Genomic DNA, 24,719 nt, shown 5'->3' with positions numbered 1-24,719 from the left:
AGCCTTGACTAGACAGACCTTTGTTGACAAACTAATGTCTCTGCTTTTTAATATGCTATCTAGGTTGGTCATAACTTTCCTTCCAAGGAATAAGTGTCTTTTAATTTCATGGCTGCAATCACCATCTGCAGTGATGTTGGAGCCCCCCAAAATAAAGTCAGCCACTGTTTCCGCTGTTTCCCCATCTATTTCCCATGAAGTGATGGGACCAGATGGCATGATCTTAGTTTTCTGAATGTTGAGCTTCAAACCAACTTTTTCATTCTCCTCTTTCAGTTTCATCAAGAGGCTTTTTAGTTCCTCTTCATTTTCAGCCATGAGGGTGGTGTTATCTGCATACCTGAGGTTATTGATATTTCTCCTGGCAATCTTGATTCCAGCTTGTGCTTCCTCCAGCCCAGCATTTCTCATGATGTACTCCGCATATAAGTTAAATAAGCAGGGTGACAACATACAGTCTTGACGTACTCCTTTTCCTATTGGGAACCAGTCTGTTGCTCCATATCCAGTTCTAACTGTTGCTTCCTGACCTGCATATAGGTTTCTCAAGAGGCAGGTCAGGTGGTCTGGTATTCCCATCTCTTTCAGAATTCATAGGGGGATTTTAATTTGCAATTTTCTTTTAGTGTCTATCTGGCTGTAATATTAGGGTAATTCTGGCCTCATAGAATGAGTTAGGAAGTGTTCCTTCCTCTTCCGTTTTTTTGGGTAAGAGATTAAGAATTGATGTCAATTATCTTTAGATATTTGGTAGAACTCACCTGTGAAGCCATGTGCTCCTGGACTTTTCTTCGTCTATGCTAGTCAGGGATGAAGCTCTAGTGCTTAAAGAAAACAATTCCTCCTGCAAGGTATTTTCTCAAGAGAGCCAAAGCCCACAAAAGAATTTTCCCAGGAACCCCTACCAATACATTTAGTTCAGTCTTTTGCTTCACTGTTTAAATTACTTCTGGTTATTTCAAAATAAATTACACCTGCAAGAGTGAAAAATATATGAATTCCTATTGCAAGGGCAAAGATTCACAAGATAGCATGAGGAACTACTTTCAGGACTGATCATCAGAGTAATTCCAAAGTGACATTTTGAGGGAGATAGCAATTTAAAAGTAAGCTGCAGTGTGTAATTAGATTCATTACTTCATTACTTATGTATACATTATGTGAATGGTGTGCTTCAGGTCACAAAGGCTGGGTTAGAGCATATCAAGTCATAAGTACACAACTTGCTTTATTATCCATTTGAAAATCTTGAGGTCTGTTTAAAAAACACATGTGTTATATAGCTCTTTATAGAAACTGGGAGTTAAAAATCAAAGGTAAAAGCTTGTCCTCAGAATTGGACGGTCTGGGATAACTCTCTAGTTATTATGATTAACCAGGCATATTAAAAGCAGATTAGATAAACCCAAGAATTAAACTTCCTGGTTCTTCAGGCTTTTCTGAACTCCCAGCTTTCCTTTACCTTGATCCAAGATTTTTGGGGTTTTTTTCCCTCCACAATTTTTCTAGGCACTTGCCTCATCAGTACTTATAAGTGTATTCAGATGCCCATAAATTAAGAAGACCATAAGAAACCAAAAGAAACTTTGCTTCAACTGCTGCAGCTGGGATATTTTGGCTATAGAGCTCTAGGAAACAGTACTGGTATGAAATAATTGACAGAAAACTAATGAAGAATAATAGTGTCTGCATTTCCTTTTATCCCCAAGGTAGGGTGGAGGAGGGCATGACTTCTAGACCTCCCTATTAATCTCTTTGCTCTTTTCATCTTTGGCCATGGAAAAATCTGCTTCTTGATCTTAGATTGGCCACCCAAATCTGTGTAGCATTCATTAATTTGATCTCCTCAAATACAGCTGCAACCCATTTTCTTTGAATTTTTCTTCCTCTGCTGCATTTGTTAAAATTAGACTGTAAGTCCCTTGAGGCAGAGATCTTTTTATTCCACATATAATTCTTTTGGCCATGTGTTAATATCAAAATTTAAAACACCTACCCTTATTTATAAAATCGATTTTCATGTTTAAACTGCTAAAGGAATCATGAAAGGGGAAGAAAGGATGTGTCCCAAGGACACGCTACTTGATAAATGTGATCTCATTTCATCTTTCGAAGACCCTGCAATGGAGTTTTGTTCCTATTTGACAGATGAGGCTCAGAAAAAAGAAGTGGTCTGGCTGCAAATGTAAACCAAACTTTGGTTGATGTCAAAAATCTCATGCTCTTTCCCTATACTGTCTTCCTCAGATTTGTACTGGAGACAACTGAGATCTGAATCCAGTCGATCCAGGCCCTTAACTCCTTCATGGTTCCTTAACTCAAATTCTACAGTTTCAACACTGCAGAAACCAAAGTAAAATAAGTAAAGTCGCTCAGTCATGTCCTACTCTTTGCGACCCCATGGACTGTAGCCTTCCAGGCTCCTCTGTCCGTGGGATTTTCCAGGCAAGAGTACTGGAGTGAGTTGCCATTTCCTTCTCCAGGGGATCTTCCCGACCCAGGGACCAAGCTTAATGGTAAAGCAAGTGTAAGTTTATTAAACATGTGCTATTGATGACTTAGCTTTTAACAGCACTTTGAGAAGTGATTAGGACACCAGATTAAATATAAATTTGGCATGGATGCTATAGATTAGGCTGCATCGTAGAACAGAGGTGCCCAAGCTTTCTTAATTCAAGGTGCTCCTAGGCCAAAAGAAACAGCTCCATTTTCTTTCATTAAGTAGGTAGGGACTAACAACTTAATAAGTACTTCCATCTTAATATATTACAAAAAGTGTTTAAAAAAATATACATGTAGATTGAAATAAAGATATCTTTATTTCATTCTAAAATTATAATTATCTGCATCTATTGGGCACTGCTCAACTTCTCAAAGTTTGAAATAAAATCACATTCATTTCTTGTTAAAGATTGATTTTTCACTTCATACCTGCTTTTTCTCACAGCAACCACCTAAAACCTAGTCTTAGAAAGATATTTTTGTTGTTGTTCTTTAGTCGCTAAGTCACGTCCAATTCTTTATGACCTCATGTACTGTAGCCCACCAGGCTCCTCTGTCCATGGGATTTTCCCAGGCAAGAATACTGTAGTGGGTTGTCATTTTCTTCTCTAGGGGATCTTCCTGATCCAGGGATCAAATCAGCATCTCCTGCTAGGCAGGTGGCTTCTTTACTATTGAGCCACCCGGGGAGCCCATGGTAACATCAAAAAATGTGCACTTTCATGTCGGAACTGTAAACTATTTTGAGCTATTATTCTACATGGAATCTGACAGATTCGCTCTGTTTCCTTCAAAAATTTAAAATATCCCATAGTTCTCACTACAGCACCTTGGGATGCCTAGGGTCAGGCGAGCCTTAAGAAAATCATTTACTTCCCTTCTTTTTTCTTCCTTCTCTCCCTCCTTTCTTCCCTTCTCTACCTTTCTCCCTTCCTACATTTTTTTCCTATGCTTGTTTTATAATGCTAAAGCCTCTTGAAGCTTCATTTGTAACTCTAATTCTTTCTCCATGACATCTTATATTTTACACTGAAATATGCAACCTGGAGTGAAATCAATGGAAAAGCCTATGTTTTGACTGAACGACATATGGAAATCTGATGTTTAGACACATTTCCCCAGCAACAAAGCAAAGTTTTCACCAAAGAATTTTTACATTATCTTATTGACAGTCTCACATTTGGTGCATCCAGCAAGACAGAAAGAGAGAGGGAGAGGGAAGGACGAAGGGAGAGAAAATAAACTTGCATGATACATCTTTTAAAAGTGCATCAAGTACCACACACATTCTTGGAGCAGGACAACACAGAGGGCAAGGTTGGGCTCCCACAGAACCCAAGCATCCACAGGGTCAATCCTAGATACACAGTTATCGGCTCAGGTCAAGTCCATATGGAAGATGGAGTCAAGGGAGTAGGAGGAGTATCCAGCCCAGGAGCATATAGGCTTTGGAGTCAAGCTGAGTTCTGGTTCTGCCTCTACAACTTAGTGGTTCTGTGTCCCTTGCAAGTTACTTAATCTCGTGGGCTTTAGTTTTTGTTTTCCCTCAGCAAAATGAGAATAACAATACCTATCTCAGGGCTGTGTTTTCAGGAGGAACACTTGTAAAGTCCACATCATTTTGTCTGATGCTTTTAAAGGCTAGATGGTTAATGATTATCAGTATTGTCATTATGATGAAAACAGGGCTAGGCATGATGAGAGACAACAGAGACAAGATCAGCTGAAGAAAGTCAAAGGTGCAGAAACAGTGGGGAGAATGGCAAGGTACACGTCAACAAGTGGACACATACAGAATTCTCAATGACTGCTGACGGGAATGGAGACTGGTACAACCCTTGCAAAGCACCATTTGATGGTGTGCACAAATGCAACACCACTTCTCGGTGTAAGTTCACACAAATGCATACATATGTGGACCCAAACATACGTTCACAGCATCATCATTCCAACAGCCACAAAATCAGAAACAACTCAAAAGTAGGATGGATAATTACAATGGGGTATATTCATACAATGGAATTGTATTCAGCAAGGAAAGTGAATGAACGACTGCCACACACAACCACCTGGATGTGTCTCACGTGCAAATGCTGAGCAAAAGAAGGCAGACACACAAGACAGCACACGCCATGTGATTCCATTTACATGAAACTCATGAACATGCAGACCAACCTATGATGTTAGAAATAAGGACTGTAAGCTTTTGGGGGTCAGAGCTAGTGACTGGGAAGGTGCACGGGCAGCCTCCTGTCTCCAGTGTCAGAGGTGATGCTTTTCTTCTGCCCTGGATAGTGTGACTCTAGGCTTTCGGTGGTATTTCCACGTCTGCAAGGTTTTCATTAAATCAGTACTATGCTGGAACCCACTGTTTATTAATAAAGAAATGACTGCACGTATCTCAAAAAGGAAGCACCCAGCAGCCTCCCTCCAATACTCGGCTAACACTTCCCCCTCTTCCTGCTGATGGAACAGGATGATCATAAGTGGCTGAGTCACTGCAGGGCTCCCAGAGGGTCAAGAGCAGATCCTTGCATTTTAAATGTGATCTCTTCTTAGAACCACATACCAGGTTTGGGAGGTATGTACTGAAGTCTTTGATTTTTTTTTTTTTAAACTCAATGACTGATGACATAATTTGAACTTAGATTCCTTAAAGACATAAAAGAGGCTAAAACATTTTGGGATAAAACCACAAACTGAAGAGGGTGGAGATTTAAAATGAAAACTGTCCTGTAACCACAGGGTGCCTGATGTTCCTGTGACTATACAATCCAAATAAATTATTTCAACGCTGATAGTCGTGAGACTTGTTCATCACACCAACTGCTTTTATTGTGACAGAAATCACTTCATTTAGTGAACACCAATGACATCAGGTAGAAATAAACAGTTGATGTAAATAGATTAAAAAAAAAAATGCCAGAAAAGAGGCAGAGCTTGTTTTAGACAAATCCAGTTTTTGAAAGTTTGTGGGTTATTAAAGAAGGGGGTGATTCCTCAGATTTTTCAAAATGTTGTCACGATTCTTTCATTGGCAGGCTCTTCCTGTGCATTCCGAAAGGATTGAAGTTCCAAACACAGGTTTCCATATAAACTTTTCCGTAACACATCTGTTGTGGAAAATAAAAGCTTTGTAATATGGGGCCCTAAACAATGCATAAAGAGAAAGATAAGATTTTAAAATGTTTATTGAAAATGGAAAATTCTTCCTGCATGAGGAAGAGGTAACCAGACCCACCATACAAACAGGTTCTGACTTGAAGACTGGTGATTTAAAGAAAATGCAACCACTTGCATTTTTTTTTTCCTAAAAATAAACCCAAGGGCGCTTAATTGAAAAGATATGCTATGGCAGCCGTTATTAGATTTTAGGTCAAATAACCAATGGGTCCAACTCAATGTGAGACAGGGAAGCCTCATTAAAGACTGTGGCTGAAGAGCCATTAGTGAGGCCAGTATAAATCATTGCCCTTTGAAAACTGATGTGGTTGCTCTCCTTTTCTTTGAAGGTTTGAAATAGAAATTCATTCTTCTTCACAGATGCTTCAGCTGGTTGTGTTTTAATTATAGACCTTGACTAAAAGCGCAAAAAGAAGAGCAAGCAGAGCCAGGCCCACAGACATCTTCAGTGCAAAGTCCCGGTGCAGGCTTTGCAATCGTAGCACCATTCGGGAACTGGCCGAGTCTCGTTGGGTTGCAGCTGAGGTGTGGGATACTGAATTCAGGTGGTTCCCAAGCCTATTTCTGAATTCCTACGGAGAGAGAAACATAGAGGAAAGCGAAAGGTTTTAAAGACCAAAAAAAAAAAAAAAAAGAAAAAAAGCACTGATATTATATCAATTCAGCAAAAGATCCCTAGAAGGAACTAATTTTTTATTGTGATATAATTGACATATAACATTGTATCAGTTTCAGTTGTACAACATAAGGATTCAATATCTGTATACACTGAAATGAGCATCACAGTCGATCTTGTTACAGCACAGTTACAAAATTCTTCCCTAGTAATGAGAGCTTCTAAAGATCTATTCTCTAGAACTTCCAAATATACAACGCAGAATTGTTAACTATAGTTACCATGCTGTACTTACTTCCCAGGGATGTATTTCTAACTGTAAGTTTGTATCTTTTGACTCTCTTCACCCATGTCTCCCACCTGCCACGCCCCTGTCTCTGACAACCACTGATTGGTTCTCTGCATCTATACAATCGGTTTTGTTATTTTAGATTCCATGTCTTTCTCTGACGCATTTCACTTAGTACAATGCCCTCAAGGTTCACTCGTGCTGTTGTGAATGCCAAGACTTCCTTCTTTTTTATACCTGAGTAATATTCCATTGCATATATAGGCCACATCTTCCTTGTCCATTCATCCATTGATGGACATATGGGTTGCTTCCATGCCCATGTCTTGGCTACTGTAAAAAACACTGCAATGGACATGGGAATGCAGGTATCTTTCTGAGTTAGTGTTTTTGTTTCCTTTGGGCTAATACTGCAAGTAGAATTGCTGGATCAAACCATAGTCCTATTTTTAATTTGTTGAGGAAACTCCATACTGCTTTTCAGAGTGACTGCACCCGTCTACATTTCCACCCACAGTGCACGAGGGTGCCTGTTTCTCCATGTGCTCACGGGCATTTGTTAGTTCTCATCTCTTTTGATAATAGCCATTCTAACAGGTATGAGGTGATATCTCATTGTGCTTTTAATTTACATTTCCCTGATGACTAGTGCTGAAGAGCATCTTTGCACGCACATGTTGGCCATCTGTATGTCTTCTTTGATAAACTGTCTACAGTATTCAGATCCTCTGCCCATTTTTAAATTCACTTTTCTGTTTTGGTATTGAGCTACATGAGTTCTTTATATGTTTGGGGTATCAACCCCCCCATCAGATATCAAATATACAGTCTGCAAGTATTTTCTCGCATTCGGTTGGATGCCTTTTCCTTTTGTTGACGGCCTCCCTTGCACTGCAGAAGCGTTCTAGTTTGATGTAAGAAGCAGTTATCACTTACTCCTTCACCACAGACGCATTCAAACACCCACCACAGTCAGGTGGGCCAAGTCAGGTATAAGCGAGGGTTCCTTTCCTTTAAGGGTCAGACCAAGTTAATAAATTTCCAGGTTATACTCAAACTATATGGGAGAGACAAAGAGTGTTTATGGAGCATCAAGGCAGAATTCCTGAAGGGCAGAACTGATGTGGAGTTGCATCACAAAGGAGCTTAACTTTGCGGGATATAACTGTATTCACTCAGGCAAAGAACAATGACAAAGGAAAAACCAAGGAAGCAATTCTATTCAGCAAACACCCCGGTTGTAGGAGGGCTGCTTCTGACCCTTGGGGGCACCTGAAGGGGTCTGGGTGGCCAGAGGTATCCACCCCACACGCAGCCCTTCCTTTGACCCTGGGGTGCCATATAACCCTCTGGGTGACCCTCTGGGTACCACACATGGAAAGACTGGGAAACCCAGCTCGGTGGGGGCACAAGGAGCCAGGAGACCTGGCAGAATTTTGAGGTGGTGTCTGTTCCCTGAGGCATCTCTGCAGGTGTGGGGAGGACGGGGTCCCCTGGCCACTCTCAGGGTGGTTCTAGGGTTTCAAAGTGTAGTTCTGATTCCATGATGTAAGATTCCACCTGATGCCTGGGCCTTAGAACCAGTGCCTCCCCTGCTGAAACCTGAATAACATTTTGAGAGACAGAGGTGGGGTTGGGGGAAGGAGAATACTGGGTGGAAGGAATGAACCAGGGATGGGGAGGAGGGGGCGACCCAGGGGCATGACCGCGGAAGAACAAGAAATCTACGGACGCACCAAAGGTCTCTGAAGAGCCACTTCCCTTTGCTTATTCTTTCTTTCCACGCTTTCAAACAATCCGCTGGTGACGGCTTCGGCCTCTGCGGGGGACGGCAGCCCCACTGTGCACATCAGAAGCGCTGCCACTGTGCTTCACAGAGGCGACTCTGGCAGGAAAGCAGGGTGGAGTGAGGGGAGGGCAGAGAACGGGGGTCGGGAATCCAGGGCAAGTTGTGGCGGGAGATGGGGTGGAGGGGGATGAGGACCTGTTAGGATGATGCTGGGAGGCATGGAAAGGAGGGAACGACAGACTTCTGATGTAGAATCAACAGTACTTGAGCTCAGCCAAGCGGGTAATGGAGGGTCGAAGAATAGGAAGGGGGAAATGAAAAGAACTTTCACAACCCAATTTCTACCAGCAAAGATTTCCATGTGAAAGATATGGAAGAATTTTCTTGCTTTGACTGCAGGAGACTAATTGCAAAATTTATACAGCTTTTGATCACACGGATAAATCTCTCAATTCCAATGGCAGTCACACCATCATTTCCTTCTGGGCTCCCTGGGGACCTGGGCTGACCCCCTGCTGTCCCTGTGCCAGGGGGCCCAGACAAGGAGGCTCACAGCTGGTCAGATGGAGACACTGTCCCCACCGCAGAGACACCTGCACCTTGACACGCCCTGGGAATCACTCTCCTCTAAGATGGGTGTTCTGTGTGGTATTCTGGAGCTGGGAATATGATGACAAGCTTTCATTTCTGATTGGTTTGAAATAGCCCCAAGGTCTCGAGGACAGCACTCATATGGATAATGGCAGCCTTGGGAAAGAACGTGTACTTCTGCAGCTGAAATGACAGAAGCTCTGCAAGTTCCTCAAAAGCAGGGAGGTCGCCTAGTTCATCGCTGGGCTCTTGGAACCTCCACAGCTGCAGACACAGAGCAAGTATGCAGCAAGTGCTCAGAAATGAATGGATGGATGGATGGATGGATGGGTATGAGGATGTATTGCAGATGAGATCTAGCTGGTCAAAAACAGGCTCAGCCATGTCTCTGGTGATCAATGGGCATAATTATACATGAGTCATGAGTTGTTGCCTCTAGCAATTAAAGCATCACTTTCTAAGCTTAGCTTTACAAGACCAGAACTAAGAGGCCGATTAATTTCTCCTAGGCCTGCGTCCTTTGACCTTTTTAAGTCGCAGATGGCTTTGAGAAGTCAATGAGGACTACAGACTGTTCCCCAGAAAAATGTGGAGGCGTCAGTGCACATACACACGCAGCCTGGCTCACACCTGGCAGATAACTCCAGGGGGTTCACAGATCCAGATTCCGTGGGGCCTGATGCTTTCTCTCAAAAAAAAAAAATCAATTCAAAATTACGTACAGGCACTTGGAGCAGGCCCCTCAAAGTGTGAGGTCCTGAGTCTTAATACTAGCTTCAGGGAAGATCTATCCCAACCCTCAGCTCTGAATGCTGGACCTTGGTTCTGTGTCCGCAATTCCAGAAGCTGCCACTCGGTGATCACTGGTGTTGCACCAGGGGTCAGGCTGCCCTGGGGCAGGACTAGGTGAGTCTCCAAGCTTTAATCATTTGTGTATGCTTAGTCACTCGGTTGTGCCCAACTCTTGGTGACCCCATGGACTGTAGCCCACCAGGCTCCTCTGTCCATGGGATTCTCCAGGCAAGAATACTGGAGGTGAGTTGCCATTTCCTTCTCCAGGGGATCTTCCTCATCCAAGGATCAAATCCACGTCTCTCATATCTCCTGTGCCGGCAGCTGGATACTTTACCACTGAGCCACCTGTTTCGTTGGTTTTATGAAGATCCGCTGGAGAAGGGATAGGCTACCCACTCCAGTATTCTCGGGCTTCCCTTGTGGCTCAGCTGGTAGAGAATCCGTCTGTAATCTGGGAAACATGGGTTGGGAAGTCCCCTGGAGAAGGGAATGGCTACCCACTCCAGTATTCTGGGCCCTGGAGAATTCCATGGACTGTATAGTCCATGGGGTCACAAAGAGTTGGACACAACTGAGCGACTTTCACTTTGTAACACCTTCTGCTTCACAAAGCTACAAGAATAGGTAAAGTATTTGTGCTCCGAGTCTGAAAAAAAAAATCCCTTTGACTGTTAACAAGAGTTTCATAAAAATTTTTCCTCTGCTCCTTCCAACTCATTTGCCATAAAATTATGCTCAAAACAGAAATGGCACCTATTAAACTACTATTGTATATTACCTGGGGCTGGGTCTGCCTTAGTCATTCTTTCTCAGGCACCGATGTTTTTTTCCGCTCCCACGCAAACATTGAACACATTTGAACGTAACTGACCCTGTTATGTTCAGCACTCTCCTGTCCTGGAGGGACAGGCTGCGTCACAGGAGCATATGGAAGTGCAGTGGCATCCCTCCACAGCCACAAGAAGCCCCCTGACCTGCCACTCTCTCTGAGATCAAGGTGAGCTTGACAACAGGGCAGCAGAGAGAAAATGCAGCCTGTCTTTACCACGCTGTGCTTCTGTTATTATCTCTGCTCAGTCGTATCTGACCCTTTGTGACCCCATGGACTGTAGCCCGTCATGCTTCTCTGTCCATGGAATTCTCCAGGCAAGAATACTGGAATGGGTTGCCATTGCCTTCTCCAGGGGATCTTCCTGACCCCAGGATCAAACCCAGGTCTCCCGCATTGCAGGTGGATTCTTTACCATCTGAGCCTCCAAGTCTTCACTCTGTACCAATTCATGATCTTGATTAAAAGAATCTGATGATATGTTTTTAAATATGATTGAAAAAAATTTTCTCAGATGACAGAGTAATTGGTAGCCAATTACAGTGTAGCTTTGTACATTTCAATTGTCAATTACCACTCGGATACTGAAGGAAAAGTAATTTGGAAATAAAGGAAATATAAGGACTTTCTCATAAAGTCCAAGTTCCTCTAACATGCAAATGCACAACTATTGAAGTTTCCACAGTCAGAAGCAGCAGTCACAGATAGAAAATAATGTATATAGTATTTCCATGCTGTACTGAAAAAAAGTGCTTATAGGTGAAGTGATGATAAATAACCAGTAGCAAGATAAAGTTTAAACACACACATGTGCATAGAATAATGCACATAACTGACTTTAGAGAAGAAAAACTCGGCATAGTCAATAGTTCTGGAAAGTAAACAGAAGGCTTGAACCTTCCATAAACCTCTTAAACATTTTCAGAGTTATTAACTCTTGAAATTCAAGACACACTTGTTTCTCTCAAGCTATATTATAACAAATACAAGAAATTTTATTATTTACTATAACCAAACATCAACGCTCAGATTTATAATTCTTAAGAAGTCAAATTCCATTTAGAAGTGCCTTTACAAAACAGATAGAAACAAAGCAGGATATGACCTTTGCTCAGTCAAAAAGATTCATGTATTTATCTAGTCATAGTAGATTAAGGACATATTGAGAAAGTGTTAACTTTAATTAACATGATCTTTCCTCCTTGTAAATCTCACTGTTTCACTGATTAATTTCTAAACATACTTACATCCAAATTCTTAAACATATTCTACGAATTTTCAAAGGTGTAGCTTATCAAATCCTATTAAAGTAATAAATCTATTAGAATAGAACCATGAATATATACTAAAAAAAAAACCTCAAGAAACCAAAACAATTTTGATGTTCAGAAACTTCAGGAACCAGATAACACTTTCCTCCAATATCTAATATTGTTGTGGTGCTATTTTCAAGGAAACTAAAAAGGAAGGAACCAAGTCACAGTCAACTCCAACTTCCTTCTCCTTTTCACCAAAAACATTTATAAAGTGAGACATGGATGCAGAACCAGAGGCATAAGGATCCAGCAAGACAGGCGGAAGGTAAGCTCTGTGTAAAAACACTAAGGAGAAGAAGCAGTGTTTCTGGAACATTCCCCAAGTGTCCAGCACATGTTTTTATTCTCCAGGCCATCTCTCCTTTAATTCTCCCAACCAATCAGTGAAGAAGTTAACATGAGTTTCTCCCAACTTGAAGTACTTGCCCAGTTTATAGAGTAGGTGTAAATGGGGAACGAGGGGAGAGGCATGGCTTTAGTCATATTAAGTCTAGCTTGGTAGTTACACACCAGAGATGCACTTATAATGCAACGCAAAGAAATGAGAAAAATCAAGGCACTGCTTAATTATTAAAACAACCGCCAGTATCAAGATTCCTACCAAAGTGAGTCTGTCCACTTCACAGGGAGGTAATGGTGTTATTCTGTGTTTCCCTACAGAATGCCTTTCCGGGAAAACCAGCCTCAGGTCCGGTGATTTCACATGATCTGTCTTGCGGCTCTGAGCCACGCTGAGACTCCGTAAACGTGACCGGTGGATGGTCTGTCATTGGGTTTTCTCTGCACGGGTGACATGCACACGTCCCTAATCTGCTCACATTAGAACAAGTTGCAAAATGTGTTTTAATGAGGAACAGTTGGTCTGGTTCTGCGCAAATAAAAGACATCCCTGTAAGAGAGCTGCCACCTGTCTCCCCATCTTGCAGCGCAGCTTCTAAATGAATTCTTCAGCCCCTGCCACCTGCAGGTGCTGCCAGGGCCCAGAGACGGCATTCCATGTGCCAGTCCCCCTTCCTGGACGAACAGACAACCTCGTCCCTGTGTTTGTGTCATTATCTGATGCCAGGACAGACGGGATTACTGGGGCCAAGGTACCTTTCTCCACTATTCTTCGAGACATTTCTCTAATTGGGAGCATATTAATACCATGTCACTAAGAGGGTTCACTATCTCCAAACCAAACATGGGAGCATTTTCTAGCTCTTGCAGTCTCCGGAAAGAACGCTACACGTATAGTCCATTAGTGTTATAGGTACATCATCATGTAAGAGGGTCAACAAATGAAACTGGGACTCTATTACACCTGTTTATTTATTCTGGGAGAAAACTGACATTGGAAAACCTCTGTTGCAATTACAAGATGACAGCACGGTACTATCAGCCTTTGGGCGCCACTCTGGGGCATGAGCAATTCTAAATCAGCCATTCTTCATGTGTCATTTCCCCTCCCCCTCACCTCAAATGTGTACTTGCTATCAGATCATTAAAACTGCAAGGAAAATGTTTTCAACTGGACCACATACACACTTAAAAAACTCACTATGATCTTAGTTTTTTTCATCTTATTTTGGTGATCGAGTAAACACATGGCTTTGCTAATAAGGCCAAACATAAATTATTAAACTATCTACCATAGGATCAAATGCATTTCAGATTCTACTCTGAATAATTCTAGCTTGACGTCCACCAAAGGAATAGATCTGATGTGCCCCTGTGTGGTCTCGGTGACCCCCGCTTGTTAGGTGCCCGACCTGCTGACTTGAGGGGCACCAAGTGAAAAAAAGATACATAATCATATCAAAACCAAAGCTCGGCATCTGCCCATCACCTAATTATTTCCTGTAAGATCGCATTTCATCCTACTCAAGAGATCTGAAAACAACTCTTAAGCTCTGAACTTCTCTTAACGAATTCAAAATATTTCTTGTGTGTAAATCTTCTCATGGCCCAGAGGCACTGTTACAGCTTGAAGTGGAAGCTAACAGGGAGGAAGGAAAAATCGTTTGATATCTTATAACTCAAGATAAATTAGAGTTTAGAATGTTTTTTTAACTGAGCCTGAACATATGGCCTACACAGAAAATCTATCGAAACCAAATATGTGATCAATGCAAGGAAACTGTCTTAAAATATACATTATGCAGTGCAGTACACGATTGGAAAAGAAATTCAAGATCTCCTAATTTTGAAAAGTTTGCTTAGAAATATAAAATTATCTTCATAGCAGAAAATTATCTCTATCGTAACTGCATTTAATCCCCAAAATATAAACTTAGGGAGGCACGTCTTCACTCGAGCATCCCTAATGGGCACTCTGCTGAGAGAGTCCCAGGAAGAAGGGATGAATGGAGGTGACTACCGAGTCTCGCTGCCTTCTCAGCCCTCCATTGTGGCCTTCTCTTTGAACGCTTTCACCTTTTTTGACCTTCTTAATCTTAGCACCAAATGTCCATTCAAATAAACCTATACTTTCCTTATTTTCAACTTCTTACACTTACCAAAGTAAGGAGCAGGGTAGGGTAGAGAGTCAGATTCAAAATTAATAGTACAGTTCTCTCTTCTGCTTACTAAATATCAGCCACAGATGTGTACTCACACACACACACACACACACACACCCCTCCACTCCAAGAGGCTCGCTTAGAACTATGAAGCCTGGGATTACAATGTTCATGACAGTAGCAGAAATCAGAACTCATCTATTCCAAATTATTGGCTGGAAATAAGCAAACTGCTCCACAGGTGTGGTAAAGTTAAAGAAAAAGAAGGGATGAATTGGGTCAAAATGCTTCGTTGACAATTAAGTCCTTTCCATAATCTCTTAAACCACAATCGAAACCATCCTCCTTCTTACATGGAGAAACTGGGGTGCAGATGAACATAACAATTGAGTGCCTTAAAGTTAATCTTTAATCAATTCAACTCAAAATAATTACTCTTAAGGATTTTGTCCAAATAGGTCACCATGAGAGTGTTTTGGCAGATGTTTGGGTTTTAAACAATAAGAACAACAAAAAAAATGGGTGATGTTACCTGCTGTCACAATCAACTCTGTCATCCTAAGTATTATCCTCAGTGCTGCTGGATATATGGTTTTAGAATCAATGAGGTAAGGGCTATCCTAACAGCACAAATATATTCATTCATTCATTCATTCAAGAGACACCGAGTGAGCAGGCACTATTTCAGAAATTCAGGCCAAAGGCGTGAACAAAGCAGAACAGCTCAGCCCTCATGGATGGGACTCCTGTTGTATTAGTTAGAGACAAACACGTAAATATTTGCTATGTCTGATGGTAAGGTGTACCATCAAGAAAAGCAGAGTAAGCACAGTGGGTACTAGGTCTGACGGAAGGTGGGGGTAACTATTTTACAGAGGGCTCCTCAGGAAGCCTCGTGGATAAGGTGCTATTTCAGCAGCGAGCTGAATGGAGGAGCCGACAGACATGTCACACAGGCATCTAAGAGAAGCATGCTCCACGTGGAGGGACAAGCAAGCGGAAAGGCCCTCTGGACGGAGCAAACTGGGTGTGCTCACATCCAAGGAGCGGCGTGAGCTGGGGGCTGGCTCAGCGGGTTCGACGGGGAAGAGGTCGATGATAATAAGGTGGAGAGACCAGCGGAGTGTGCAAGGCACAAGGCTTTGGAGGTCACAACAGGGCCTTTGGCTTCCATTCTGAGTGTCATGGGAAACCCTAGACTTTTTTTCTTTTTAATTTGTGATGAGATATATATATAACATAAAAATTACCATTTGAATCATTTTTAAGTGTACAGATCAGTGGCAACTATGATTGCCATGGTGTACAACCATCCCCACTGTCTCTAAAACTTTTTCATCACTCCAAACAGAAACCCTACAACCATTAAGAAACAACTCTTGTACCCACAACCTCTGACAACCTCTAATCTACTTTCTGGCTCTACAGAGAGAGGCTCTGCTTTTTCTAGATCTTGTATATAAGTGGAATCATGTAATATTTGGCTTTTTGTGTGTCTGACGGGTCATTTAGCATAATGTTTTCAAGGTTCATCCTTGTGGTAGCATGTATCAGAACTTCATTTCTTTTTATGGCTGAACAAAATTCCATTGCATGTATATATATCAACATATCAAACACATTCTGTTTAATTCATTTATTTGTTGATGGACACTTGGATTGTTTTCAGCTTTTGATTATAGTGAATAACGCTGCTATGAACACTGGTATACAATACAATTGGCATACAAACAGAACAAGTATTTATTTGGATGCCTGCTTTTAATTCTGTTGGGTACATATGTTAGGTCATGGAATCCTAGATGGTTTTGAGCAAAAGAGAGATGATCTGACTTTTATAGAGGGTAAAAACAGGGAGACCAATTAGGCAGATTGTTTGTGTTTATTATCAGATTATACAGTACAGAGCATGGAAAACCACCTCCTACAAGAATATTTTTTTAAAAAAAGCCTGTAGCAAGTAACACTATCCTATACCCTGGATGCTTTTTGACAGTTCAGAGGAACTGACATCATCTGAAGAAGAGCAGAAAAGAAATAGCACTCAAAGTCAATGAAAAGGGGAAACTTAGAAACATGATCACAAAGTATTTATTTTAGGTATTTAACTATACTTTTTTTTTCTTTTTATAAAAATTTTTTAATTTTTTTTCATTTATTTTTATTAGTTGGAGGCTAATTACTTGACAATATTGTAGTGGTTTTTGTCATACATTGACATGAATTAGCCATGGATTTACATGTATTCCCCATCCCGCTCCCCTCTCCCACCTCCCTCTCTACCCGATGCCTATGGGTCTTCCCAGTGCACCAGGTCCGAGCACTTGTCTCATGCATCCAACCTGGGCTGGTGATCTGTTTCACCCTAGTTAACTGTACTTTTAAAAACGCATTTGCAGTTATAATTATTACTGAAAAGGCCAATGACCACCTCCTCTTCTCATGGTATATATGTCATGGATGTGATATTAGCGTCTCAGTTAACCGGGCCCAAATCAATCTCCAGTGATCATCAGCATGCCACCAGTCTTGTACCACGTAGTCACAGATCCCTTCCTCCGTGCCAGCACCACTGGGACCCCCCATGCATTATCTCATTTCATTGCCAGAATTACTCTATTGAATAGACTCTATCACCCTCAATTTATAGAAGAGGAAACACCTTGAGATGGTAAGTAACCAGTCAATGATCACACAGTTATAAGGGACAGAACCAAAATCCCAAATCTCTGTAGACAGATCACAAAGTTAATGTGCTTGAGGGATATACTAGTCTTTCAGTGTAAATATCTGCAAGAAAGAATCCCCAGGAGCCAGAGGCCTCCAGAAGGAAAATGCTGACCTTGATTAAGTAAATCTCCAGTGTGTTTTTTGGCTTTTATTTTTTTGTCCTTTGGACTTCTTTCTCAAGTGGTGGCAAATTTGAAAGTTACCAGATCTTACTTTTACAAGTTGACTTCCTACCAGATAAATGTTGACTTGACACATGGCTTGTACATTTATGTTTCTCAGTAATTTTATACAATGGCATCGCAGAGGTTGAGGGACAGGAGAGAATTTCTTTCTCTGAAGCCCTTTAAATATAAAACGTGGCAAATTATGCTACAAAACAAAAGGTATTCATGGTTCTATTATTTTAGGCACAACTCAAAGTTAGTACTCTGAAGACAACAGGAGAAACTGGCTGAAAATTTATGGTTAGAAGCATGCCTGGCTGTAAGGTACTCATCGTTACAGTTTCCATGAAAAGAATTTAAACTCGCAAGATTATTATCAATTTAAAAGAGGCTTTTGCAATCTGCTTATCAAGATGTCAAATGACTTCAAAGAGCAGGTTGGGTGGCTTGACTGCGATTTTTTTTAGCCTTTGAAGAATATACTAATGTCCTAAGTTGAAGGAACTGAAGATTATCAACCTATCATGCACTGTTAACCTCCTGCCTCTGGTCAAGAAACCCTCCCTCCTACCATGCGTATCAGGGAGAGTCAAGTTCATTCAACAAATGTGTACAGAGCACCAGCTCTGAGTCAGGCTCCGTGCTATGACCCAAAGCTGGCGGTGAACGGAGCAGACAGGGCGGCCCTGCCCCTGTGAGCTTGGCTCACACAGGCAACCTTCACCATGACACTCGTGCTGAAAAACCTTCCAACGTGCATGGCAGAAACTTCCAGTACTCCTTCCTATCTTATTCATGCAGAAGTGTGTATCTCCTAAACTCTAGGCCACGTGAATACTTCTGGCCAATGGACATAAACAGAAATACCCTACGCCCCTCCTGTGCTGAGGCAGTGAAGAGCTGGCTCTCCAGGCAGTTGATCCGGGTCCCTGAGTGCCTGTGTAGAGCAGACAAACCCTGATTCGAGATCATCCAATAAATGGTACTAGATGTGTTGCAGTGAAGAGTAGGAAATAAACCTTTTCTGTGTTAAGCCTGAGATTTCAGGGTTAATGTGTTACGGTAGCACAGCCTAACTTACATAGACTAATACATGTGCTTTACTGCATTGGGTTGGCCAGAAAGTTCATTCAGGTTTTCCTGTAACATCTTATGAAAAACCCAAATGAGCTGTTTAGTCAACCCAGTGTAATATGCTGTTGTTATTGTTGTTTGGTCCTAAGTCATGTCTGACTCTTTTTTTGATCAGGCTCTTCTATCCATCAGATTTCCCAGGCAAAAATACTGGAGTGGGTTGCCATTTCCTTCTCCGCAGGATCTTCCCAACCCAAGGATCAAATCTGCATCTCCTGCATTGGCAGGTGGATTCTTTACCACTGAGCCCCCTGGTAAACCCAATATAATCTGCTACTTCACTTCAAAGCCCAGAGGCCCACTCTTTACAATGAACATTATTATACACTTGCGCCCAACTGCCGACGTCTACTTACAGATGCCCAAAGAAAGACAAATTCATTCCTGCTCATTCTGTCTCTGACTTATGTTCCTTTGGCATTGAGAAGAATCTTCTCCTTCACTTGCCTGATTAAGTCCTTCTTACCTTCCAGTCCAGTTCTAATCCCATCAGACCCATGACACCCTCTGTGGTGAGAACTGTGTGAATACCCTCATCACACTGGTGTTCTCCACACTGTAAATTCCACCTCACTGATACAGATTCCAGGAAACACATTCCATCTTCCCATGCTCCTCTGTCCTTCTGGTGCAAATCTGAGGCCCTGGTTCTACACTCAGATGCAACAGGTCTGAGACCTGGATTGTGAAGCAAGCTTCGTGGGGCAGTAGACAGGAGCTTGGGGCTTCTGTCTTGCTGGGGCAAGAGGGGCAGAGGCAACATCTCTTACCAGCAGCTTCTATGTGGTTTGGGTCTTATTTCTGGAAAACTTAGCAAGGACTCTGCTCTGCAGCCCTTCTAATTATTCTGTGAACTGTTCAGTATCCCTTTTTAGACCCCTTTCTGTTTAACTGTTTTCTGCCGTCTTTAGAGAACCCTGATCCATATGTTCACTGATCCCTCAACTCTACAAAGGTCTCCCATCTTCCACTTTCTATGATCTGCCATCATCTCATTTGTCACCTTATATTTACAGGTTTTGTTCAAAAAGCACCTGCCTGCCTTTCCCAACTACACTTCCATCTCCTTGAGGGCAAGGATCACACCTTAGACTTCTGACCCCAAGCAGTGACTGGGATAGTGCTGGACCTACTTTACAGACTGATCGGAGGACCACTTAATTTATCATCCAAACGAGGACCCCTCAGAGAATGAAAAAAGGGCACTGTTATTAATTACACCAGGACTGTGGGTCTATGGGGTCGCACAGAGTCGGACGCGACTGCAGTGACTTAGCGGCAGCGGGTGTAAACCAGGACCGTCCCAGACAAACCGAGAAGTGATCATACTCGGCACTGCTCACTGATGCCTGAGTAAAAAGCTCAAGACTTTTGAAAGGAAAGGAACATAGTCCAAACGAGAGCACCAAAGAGCAGCCCTGCACACCTTAGATCTGGTGAGCACCACCTATGAAACGGGCATCACCAGAGCAGTGACGGCACATTGGGGAGCTAGTGCACACCCACAGGACCCTCTCTCTCACTCCAATCCCCCAACAAGGGTCACAACAGAACACAGCGTTACCAGAAGAACATCCAGACTAAAATCTCCTCAGAAGCTAAGACCATATTTATTACTTCTATCTCCAATATGCAGTCCAGTGCTGGGATAACACGTTCAATAAGTGCTGAGACATATCCTAGGGCCAGGCATTACCTGTGGGTTGAACGTGTGAGTCATTCAGGCTCGGGAGCCTGCCCCGCGCCTTTGCCTCGAGCCCACTGCCCCTTGCACTTGCTTCCCCACATGTGGGCAGAGGATGCAGAGGACCCAGTCCCACCCTAGGATCCCTCTTCGTGAGTATGCACAGCCGTGTCAAGAACACTGTGAGTGTTCTTGCTGCTCCGATCCAGGCTGGAATAATAAGTAGAGGTAACACAGGTAAGAAGCCTCAACCCTCAGCACACAGTAGAGGCTCAGTAAATGGCAGCTATTATTATCATCACTGAGGTAGAGTCAGTTCCTTGATGCATGCAGTTCCCCTCACCATGCCCCGGCCACAAGCCTCGGGAGGGGGAATATGATCATGAGTGATTGCACAGTTAGTGATACAAGTGAAATGAAAGCTAATTGTTTAGCTTCTGCTTGCTCTGACCATACTGTGGATGGTACTCAAACTGGAGAGTGGAAGGCACTGCTAACATACTAAAGGCCTTTTGAACTGACATAGTCATATAAGTTAGGCTGTAATCCCCAAAAAAATTCAGCTCAAGAGCACAGAATAAAAGCTATATATCCAGACTGTGAAACCCAAATACGCCCTAACAGATCTACAAATGAAACTAAGTAGAAGCCACAAGAAAGGAAGAAATGGAATATTCAATGTGCTACAGTTTTCACTGTGACACCGATTTAACATGTGGGCAATGAAGAATTCAATTTTATATGAAGTTAAAAAGGAAAGGAAAAAAAAAAAAAAGCTAGGGAAAACTGCTTTGGGATTAGAGCCAGCATCTTGGGGGATGGAAGGAAAAATAGGAAGGAACACGCCCTCATTTGCTTCTAACACGGTTAGCTGATCTGTTTGAAATTAGATCTACTTTCAACTGTTTTAACTTAATTATTAAGCCATTTCTTAACCTCATGAATGCAGTTTTCATGCACTTTCAAATCTGGCCCTGAACTAATAGACCCTTTTACTTCAGTGGTATTGGAAATGAATGTTAGATGGAGAGGAAAGCATTTTAACGATGCTTTTCTAAGGGTCAAAGCTCTGAAAATATAGTATAGTTTGTACATAAAACTCAGTACACCTGAGTATCCTGCTGGCCCTTTGTCTGGTAATGAGGCAAACCACGCCACCCTTTAAAACTCCCGCTTCCTCTCTGCGGGCAGTCGGCTGTGTTGGTGCTGGGCTATCTGACCGCTCAAGTGAATACATTACTAGGATCAAAGTCCCGGCAGATGAGAAACAGGCGACAGCCGGGGACCCTGGGGCAGCCTTGCCTTCCCTTGTGAGAAACAGGGCTGGTCCTGGTCTCCATTCTAGAATATTCTTCTTTAAAAGGCGGTGTAAGGAATAAGAGAAAGAAACGCCTGGCAGTAAGAACAGTCAGTGTTGTAAGATTGTTATGAGTCTCTCTCTGGGAATCTGTCATTCTCTCTGTGTGGAGGAACCCTTAAATCGATCTGGTTTCATCTGCCATTCTGTACGAGATCAATGGCTGATGAGCACAATGTTTGCGATGATACAAGACTGTGCAATTTTTAACTTCATTGCCTAAAGTAAAATGATGCCCTAGCATGTGGTGCAAATTATAATGATAGTTATTATTAATTATCAGTGACCAACATTTACTGTGACAGGAGCTGACATTTATTGATTGCTGAATCATTTCTCTGGAAATCCTATGAAGTGGGGACTATTATTATTCCCCAGTTCTAGAGGCAAGAACTAAGTGGGAAAGAGGTTGAATAAGTGGCCCAAGCTGTGTTTCTTATGGTAAAACAGGGATTCAAATGCAGATGATCAGAATACAGAATCCATATTCTTATTTGCTATACTGTGCTGGGTGGCGGAGACCAATGGAAGCAATGTACCACTTAGAACAGTAAAGACATTAAAATAAAAGCCATTAAATCACTGATTTTTTAAGGAATACTTACTGCATCCCTTTATCGAATACTAACATACATATTATGCAGCGGGTATGTTGTCCACATTATCTAATTTAATCTTCTGCAAATCACTTATCTCCATTTTACAGATGGAGAGACTTGACTGAAGAAGGTGTGCTGTACACCATTGTGGGAATTGTGATCTGAATCCACACCTGACAGACTCCAAGTCTCAAGCTCTTTTCAGAAGTTACCCTGCCTCTTCTTTCTTTAAAGTGATTCTTTACAAATATAAAGAAACCTAAAAAGAGGAAAACTGCCTACTTCTAAGTTTAGAATTAGGAGAGAATTTTATTTTTTTCTCTCTTTTTCAAGGCACAAAATAGCTCTGACTTCTTGACTGTGGATCTAAGCAATGGGAGGATTCAAGTGGTGTGTGATAACAGGGGCCACAGAAGGAGGATGAACATCAGCAGTGAATCTGGCTCGTCTTAACAAGAAGCAGCAATGCTCACATTACCTGGTATTCCTAAGGCAGACTCACAGCTCAAACACCTCATAGAACAAGGGGAAGACGGCTAACACTGTACATTTTCTCATCCTTTTTTCCCTCTTTTTGTACCTAGTGTAAGCTCGCTCTGGTATACAAAAAGTCTGGTATTACTACATTAAAATAGTAAAACCGCTTTTACAAATATCAAACACTCCTCCCCCACTTCAGCACCATTTTCCTGGAAAAGTGGGTCTCAAACTTCAGTGTACATCTGTATTATCTAGACAGCCTCTGAAAAAAAAACAGAGGACTAGGTCCCTCTCCCAGAGTTTCTGGTTCAGTTTTGGGTTGTGGCCCATGAATTTGCATTATAACAAGTTCCCATATACCGCTGATGCTGCAAATCTGGGGACCACACTTGAGAATCATTATCATAGTCGTGTCCAACTTAGTCATGTCCAACTCTTTGTGACCCCATGATCTGTAGCCTACCAGGCTTTCCCGTCCATGGGATTTTCCAGGCAAGACTACGGAGTAGGTTGCCGTTTCCTTCTCCAACTATCATAGAACATCTATGAAAATGTACATTTCCTCTGCTTTCTCCCATCTCTTCTTCATCCTAAGAACAAAGCTGCCTGACAGTGTCCAGAGAAAAATGCACGATCTGTCCTTTATGTTTTTACCCCTTTGAGCCCTATAGTGCTTTCCGCAGGATAACTATTACATAGTTTTTTTTTGTTTGTTTTCCTGAAATTAATTATCCTTAAAGAATACTTATTCAAAAATGTTCCCTATTTGGTTAGAGGTAGCATTTTTGGCTCCCATCTTCTCTAAAAATAATCAGAGAAATTTGTCTCTCTATCCTAGTCTCCTCTTCTTCTTGTATTCCTCTAACCAAACTGAAAAGAGGAATAGCAATAACGATTAAAAAATGTTACTATATGCTGTTTTTATTAGAATATAATTTCTTAGAGGACAGTTACCTTTTGACTCTACAGACGCTTTCCTTTTCCACCATGCTATGGGTATTTATATAACTATCATTGTTTGAAAATAAGTAGGCCTTATTTCTATTAATATTTACAGAATTCAAAGTCCTGCCAAAGGGTAGGCATTCAATCTGTTTTTGTCAGATGAAATATTTCAAACACAGAGTCTTAGAGACAACAGAGGTCCAGAGAACCTAAGTGATGTACAGAAGGTCACAGAGTCTATTACTGCAGAGGCCAGAATCCCATGATCCAGATCTCGTAACTCCCACCTGGCCTGTGCATTCCCCCAGTCTGTTGTACCTCTCCCAGTTTTATCAGAAGTCAGTGGTGCCTAAAGTGAAACAAAATAAGGCCAAAGTAGCGTAGGACTAAAGACTTAAAGAATAATCATAATATTCTCAATTAAGGAAACACATTTACTATGGGAAACACTTTTTTTTTTTTAACAGTATTTTGCTTTAGATGTTTTGGCTTTTCTAGATTTCTTTATAATGTGACGAGGAGGAAGCATTTACTGTAGAAAAACTCAGGAAGAGCCAAGAAAATTTAAGAAGATAGAAATTCTGATGGGATTAGTTTCTTTGGCACTGAATAGATTACCCTATCAGAGAAATTCACTCTGCGCTCAACCCCCCCCCCCACCCCCAGATTATGTGCACTGCATAATCACAGCTAACTAATTAACAACCAAAGGTCATCTTCAGAGTCTGCTGTTTCTAAAGCAGCTAGATTTAGCAGAAAGGGGAGATAACCACTTAGTAACTACTTACTATGTCCCAAGCCTAGTTTTAGGTGGTTTACATACACTATTGAATGCATTCCTTTCAACAACCCCATGAAAGAAATGATTATCCCCATTTAACAGACTAAACCAAAGCTCAGAGGGGTAAATTGACAAGTCGAGATGCAAACTCAGGTCTATCTGACCCCAGGGTCACATTTCATCCACAGAGTGAAGCTCATTTTTTCACTGAAGAGTTCCAGCACCTTTATCAGAGCTCAAAATGTCTGAGGCAGGATTATAACCTCTATCGCCTTCCTCTAAATCCTATAAAAATGGAAGCTGTTCTTCTGTTTAATCTATTTTGGTTCATATCATCAGCAAAAACATTTGTAACACCAGGACAAATGCTTTTTTGAAGAAGGCTTTTTGAACCCCGAGTTTGGCATATCTTTAAAAGCAGACAAATAATG

General features: G+C 41.8%; 1 protein-coding gene and 1 long non-coding RNA gene across 5 annotated transcripts in view; one reads left to right on the top strand and one right to left on the bottom strand.

The window, feature by feature from the left end:
- LOC122429454 overlaps window positions 1-12,821 on the top strand; it is a 33,749-nt gene extending 20,928 nt beyond the window's left edge. Inside the window, exons 4-6 of the long non-coding RNA XR_006265985.1 lie at window positions 9,085-9,251; window positions 12,048-12,175; window positions 12,571-12,821. This is a non-coding gene — a long non-coding RNA (uncharacterized LOC122429454). The remainder of the gene's footprint in view (window positions 1-9,084; window positions 9,252-12,047; window positions 12,176-12,570) is intronic.
- The window catches only part of CDKAL1 (CDK5 regulatory subunit associated protein 1 like 1), a 579,481-nt gene continuing 560,074 nt past the window's right edge, over window positions 5,313-24,719 (bottom strand). For all 4 annotated transcript variants that reach the window (XM_043449766.1, XM_043449768.1, XM_043449765.1 and 1 more), the window contains one exon: window positions 5,313-6,257. In XM_043449766.1, the coding sequence (XP_043305701.1) occupies window positions 6,066-6,257 (192 nt within the window). In that variant the 3' untranslated portion in view covers window positions 5,313-6,065. The remainder of the gene's footprint in view (window positions 6,258-24,719) is intronic.

This window comes from Cervus canadensis, chromosome 28, assembly GCF_019320065.1.
Source record: "Cervus canadensis isolate Bull #8, Minnesota chromosome 28, ASM1932006v1, whole genome shotgun sequence".
Taxonomy (NCBI): Eukaryota; Metazoa; Chordata; class Mammalia; order Artiodactyla; family Cervidae; genus Cervus; species Cervus canadensis.
Note: the sequence above shows the minus strand (reverse complement) of the source record. Positions and strands in the feature narration are given on the sequence as shown.